This window comes from Onthophagus taurus, chromosome 7 (genome assembly GCF_036711975.1).
Source record: "Onthophagus taurus isolate NC chromosome 7, IU_Otau_3.0, whole genome shotgun sequence".
NCBI lineage: Eukaryota > Metazoa > Arthropoda > Insecta > Coleoptera > Scarabaeidae > Onthophagus > Onthophagus taurus.
The window spans coordinates 27,678,536-27,684,497 of NC_091972.1; the positions used below are offsets into that span (position 1 = coordinate 27,678,536).

At 34.4% G+C, this 5,962-nt stretch overlaps 1 protein-coding gene across 1 annotated transcript; it reads left to right on the plus strand.

The window, feature by feature from the left end:
- The first annotated feature begins 4,181 nt into the window (after window positions 1-4,181).
- On the plus strand, window positions 4,182-5,414 carry LOC139430464 (uncharacterized). Its single transcript, XM_071197514.1, has one exon. It carries the CDS (start codon window positions 4,182-4,184, stop codon window positions 5,412-5,414), a length of 1,233 nt encoding a protein of 410 aa, XP_071053615.1.
- The last annotated feature ends 548 nt before the right edge of the window (window positions 5,415-5,962 follow it).

Sequence of the window (5,962 nt, forward strand, 5' to 3'; positions counted from 1 at the left end):
TTTAAGCGCTAAATATTTTTTCTTAATAGTATTTGTTATGTTAATTATAGCTTTGTCCCTCTCACGTATGGAACGCTTAGTCATTTCATCGTTATGTGACATGCTTACTCTCACAAATACCAGATAACAATGCAATAATTTAGTCCGGGTAAATAAATTTATCCATTCCTATACGATACCTTCCATCCTTTACTTCAAAATCTTTCATAATAATCATAGGGTTATATTTATCATCATTCCAACACCGTTTATAAGCGTCCTTGAAAACATCAAACTTCATGTCGGTGTTAACGTGTTCATCATACACATGTTTTAAATTAACCTCATCTTGTTTGAATAGAATTAAGACGTTTGCATTGTCTCGTATTAGGTGTTTAGGTATCCGCGTATAGGTTTGCGTAAGGTAGAACGAATCAATATTATTATGTCGTCCCATACAGAAAAATGATCGAATCTTATCCTGTTTATCGCATGCTACATCGTCAAATATGAAAATTGAGTTTTGTTTAGCTTCAGACGGATCTATAACGGCATCATTATCGATGAATCTATAAAGTCCTATTTCGGGTAACTGTTTCATAATCATTTCTAAAAATTCATATTTCGGTTGATGTAAGGATTTTGAGTATATATAAATATTTTCAAAATTTAAACCATTTTTATCGAAAATGAGATTTAACATCAAGTTGGTTTTCCCACATCCGCTCGGACCGCATACTATTGCTCGTATACTGTTCGGTATGAGATCGCCATGCCTACGACTGGTTATCGGTTTCATCATCGTTAACCGATCGAGATCGGTTAATGACATTGTGAGAGATGGGTGTTGCACTACACGCATTATAAAACTAAAATGAGTTTTAATCTTCATGTGCGGGTATATAAGGGATGTGAAAGCGTAAACCGCATCAGTTGAGTATGCTGTTTACTCGAGATAGTACATCTGCGACGGCGGGGGGAAGCGGAATACTTAATACACTTATCAATAAACTACCCGTTGAGTTACACGTTCCAGGCTATCAATTTTGTGGACCAGGAACAAAATTGAAGAAACGTTTGGCTAGAGGCGATAAAGGAATAAATCCATTAGATCGGGCTTGTAGAGAACACGATATAGCGTATTCGGACAATAATTCTTTAGAACAACGTCGCATGGCCGATAGACGTTTGGAGGAAAACGCTTGGGAGAGAGTGAAAGCGAAAGATTCGACATTGGGGGAAAAAGCATCAGCTTGGTTAGTTACAAACGCTATGAAAGTGAAACGAAAATTGGGAATGGGTCATAAGGGACAAAAAATAATTAAAAGATTAAAAGATAAAAAAAATAAACCGATAGCATTTAAAAGCGTGTTGGTAAAGCAAATCGCTAAAGATTTACCCAAAACAACAGATAATTTACGGGAAGCGGCTAGATTAGCTTTGAAAAGTGCTCGTATAGCTGTTAAATCCGCGGGTGGAAAGAAAAAAGTTAAAATTCCGCGTACAATCCCGTTACCTATTACAAGTGGTGGTATACTACCGATATTACCAGCCATATTTGCCGGACTATCAGCTCTCGGAGCGTTATCAGGCAGCGCGGCTGGTGTGTATCGCGCGGTGAAGAGTGGTCAAGAGGCTAAAGAGAAGTTGAAAGAAGCTGAACGACACAATAAGGCGATGGAAGCTATCGCGATTGGCGAAACCGGAAGTGGACTTTATATTAAAAAATATAAAAAAGGATTGGGTTTATATTTAAGTAAAAAGCAACAAAAAAACTTGTAACTAGGCTACCTAATAGACCTCTAACAAATCTCGATATAATAAAATACGCTAAAACAATTAAAATTCCAAATTTTCGCGGAGTGTATATGCGAAATGGATTGCCTAAAGAAGGTCCTAAATATTATGAGTCAGCTGTTGTAAATTTAGATGATCACCGAGGTAGCGGAACCCATTGGGTAGCCTATAAAAAAATTGGCAATAGGGTGTTATATTTCGACAGTTATGGAGATCTAAAACCACCTAAAGAACTTTTAAAATACTTTAAAAAATGTCAAATTGTGTATAACCACGATAATTTTCAAAAGGATAACCCGTATAACTGCGGTCAATTATGTATAAATTTCCTACTTAACATAAGAAATAACTCATTTGAGTGAAAATGTCACAGACGTTCACACTGGTCAGTACAAAAAGCGAAATCTCCGAAGACTATTATCCGCCTATAGAATTAGACCCTAACTCGAGTTACTCGCTTGGTCTTATTGGATTCTATACACAGGAAAAAATCGTGTCGTGTAAAAATTTTAGAGTAGTTGGTAAAAAGAATTAGAGTAAAAATTGTAATATCACATGGTAAAAATAACTCTAATGTACACTATATTTAATATTAATATAGAGTTCATATATTATTCACTTAATAGAGTAGTTTTTACAGTTCTCTAAAGGAGAGTTCTTTTTTACTTATGTTAGTGAAGTTATGTAATATATAAAACATTAAATTTTACACTAGACGTGTACTTTTCCTTCGGGTACTTCGTAGGCACAGCACTATTTTGCTCGGGATTACTCGTCGGTACCACGTGATCAACATGTGGTGTGATACAGCTAAAATTTAACGGTCATCTACTAAACGAGTCGGAACTCGATAGCGTCTCGAGACCTGATTTACGCGATATAAAAAGAAACACGATTATTTTTATTTTAATTATGTTTGCCAAAATAAAACATTCATGATGTGAAATTAGTGGAACTTCCGGAAGATTTTACATACAAGTTCCTTGTGAAGATTGGTAAAAATGTGCAACTTGGTGCAACTATACAAATAGGAAACTTATAGAAGACTCATTAGATGCAGTTTTAATGGTGACTCGGTGGAAACTTTAAAATGAATTAAGTATTATATATGTTATATGTATATAAATAGAATTTAATTTTTTTAAATTTAAGTTATAACAATATATTACAAGTAAAAATAAAAACAAATATTTTATAATTTTGATTTTTATTACAAACGTAAAACTTCCCTAAAAATACTCCACTTCCTATTAAAAATTAACACTAATAAGTGTAAGATACACACTATTTAGTGATATTTTGTCAATTAATAGAGTAAAATTAGAGCGAATTTTTAATAATTTACACTGATTAGATTAGAAATGTATCTAATTAGAGTCACGACAACATCTAGTTAGATTACATATAATACACTGCTATAGAGTAACGATTTTACACTATTTAATAAACACCATCTTCTCACTATTTAGTGTAAATTTTTAATCTATTCACCTACACTATATAGTGCAAAAAAATAACTCTAAATAAATTGGACCGATCTGAACCATGTTTTAGAGTTGATTTTTACTCTATATTTTTTCCTGTGTACGTATAACAGTATACCAAACATTGAACAAGGAGTAAACGATAAATTTTACTTTACCGAAAAATTGCCCATTAATAAAAGCCGACAATCAACTATAGACGAGGGGGCATTACCACAGGAAATCAAAATTCCTACTGGTGCATATGAAATAACGGACATTGAGAAATTTTTACAAAAAGAGATTTTACGTCGTATCGGATTGAATACGGTTGATGATCCTGAAAAATTTTTTTCACTCAAGGCTAACAATAACACCTTGCAGTGTGAAATAAAAAGCGATTATTTTGAGATAGATTTCTCTCAACCAAATACGATAGCTTCTATATTGGGGTTTTCCAATCGTAAACTAGATGTATCGATAAAGCATAAATCAGATCTTCCGGTAAATATAATACGTGTGACATCCGTTCGAGTGGAATGTAATATAATTTCCGGCTCGTATTACAATAACAAATTATCTCACACGCTATATGAATTCGCTCCAACTGTGGATCCTGGTTTCAGTATAAATATAGAGCCAAGGAACCCCATTTATTTGCCAGTGGACACCGATCGTCCGATATCGAACATTACACTAAGATTACTTGATCAGCGTGGTAAATTGGTAAACTTTCGTGGAGAAGAAATTGTTATTAGATTAGAATTAAAACGAACTTCATAATGGGGCTGTTGTTCCAATTAAAAGCCACCGATCCTCAACAGCGTTCATCTATCAAAAGAAAACATTATAACTCAGGTGGAAAGAGAACATCTAGATCAGTTAAAAGAAAGACTTCATTGCGAGCGGACAACAGACGTTTTCTCGAGCAGTTGGGTTATCATGTCTACACAAAAGTTAAATATATACCGCGAACCCATCGTGGATAATTCGATCGCTAGAGAAGAAGTGCATAGTTACCATCCTTCCACAAATTCTTTTCAAAATAACGATATATTCACCATTGAACTAAACCAAGAAGATGTTTTATTTTCGTTCTTCGAAAGTTATATACGTATTGAGGGAGATTACAAAGAAAAATTAAACGATCCAACTGATACTATCCAGCTAACGCACAACTTACCAACATATCTATTTGAGTATATCGCATTTGAGCATAACGGTACTGAAATCGAACGGGTACGTGAACCCGGTTTAACATCATTGATTCGAACCCTACTTCAACAAAACGAAGTGGAATGCAAATCTTTAGAAATAGCTGGTTTAAAATGGCCACCCGAAGGAAATTTGCCTACAGTTAGTGCGAACAAGGATTTCACGTTTCAAATCCCATTAAGTCATATTTTCGGATTATTTAGGGACTATAATCACGTTATGAGAGGTCGCTTCAAATTTAGATTTGTTAGAAGTCGTACTGACTCCAATTGTTATAAATCTACATCAAAAGCCGATTCTAGCACCGCAGAGTTTACTGTAAAAACGGTTACATTGTTGGCGAAACATGTGTACCCAAGCCCATCTATAAAGATGAAGCTGTTAGATGGTTTAAATAAAAACGCAAACATTCCCGTACCGTTTCGGAAGTGGTCTTTTTATGAGCTACCTTCAATGAGAAAGGGAAATAAAGAGATTTGGTCGGTCACGTCAACAACTAACAGAGGTAGACCTCAATACGTTATAGTTGCATTCCAAACCAATCGAAAGGATCAGCCGAATTCAGATTGTACACTTTTCGATCACTTGAACATTATAGATCTTAAAGTCTATCTAAACTCATACTGCTATCCATTCGAGTCGATGAATTTGGAGTTTGCGAAAGAAAATTATGTTGAACTCTATAAAATGTATACCGAATTTCAACCATATATTTGGGAAACATCTCGAAAACAACCGATTATGGATTTCGCAAGCTTTAAAAAAAGACCTTTATTCGTGGTGGATACCACTAAGAATAACGATGAAGAAGCCGCCCCATCCGCATCATGTGAGGTGCGTATCGAAATTCAAAGCGGTAAAGATTTTCCGCCTGATACAAAAGCATACTGTATACTACTCCAAGAATCCATGTATACATACAAACCTTTGAGTGGGGAGGTATCTGTAATTATAAATTAAATTACACATGAGGTCATATGTTAGTTTACAATATGAAGTTCAAAATCGCGGTTGTAGACGTTCAGGGGTTTTACGTCAATTCTAAATTCGAAGTTAAAGAATTTACTCTTGTGGATATCACCACCGACTACATAATACATTTACACTTAAAAGCTAGTATACCATTCCAACAGTTAAACGTTCGAGATCGAAGATCAGTGAGATATTTGGAACGCAACCATCACAGGTTGCTATATAGCGATGGGTGGATAAATCAATCAGAAGGTCTAAATGTAATTGATACCTTAATTTCCTCCTACGATCAAATATTTGTTAAGGGAAATCAAAAGAAGCAGTTTTTAAAAACACGTAAAAGCAATTCAATACTAACGGATATTGCGTTAGAATTTGCGGAAGAGGATGAGACTAAATTAAATTCATCCAACAATCAATGTTGGTTCCACACCGGCTCTCCAGCAGTATGTTCACAAAACAATGTATTAATTTTACAAAAATTTTTATATAATCACAATAATGTTACTTGTATTTAAGTTGTAAATATAATAATT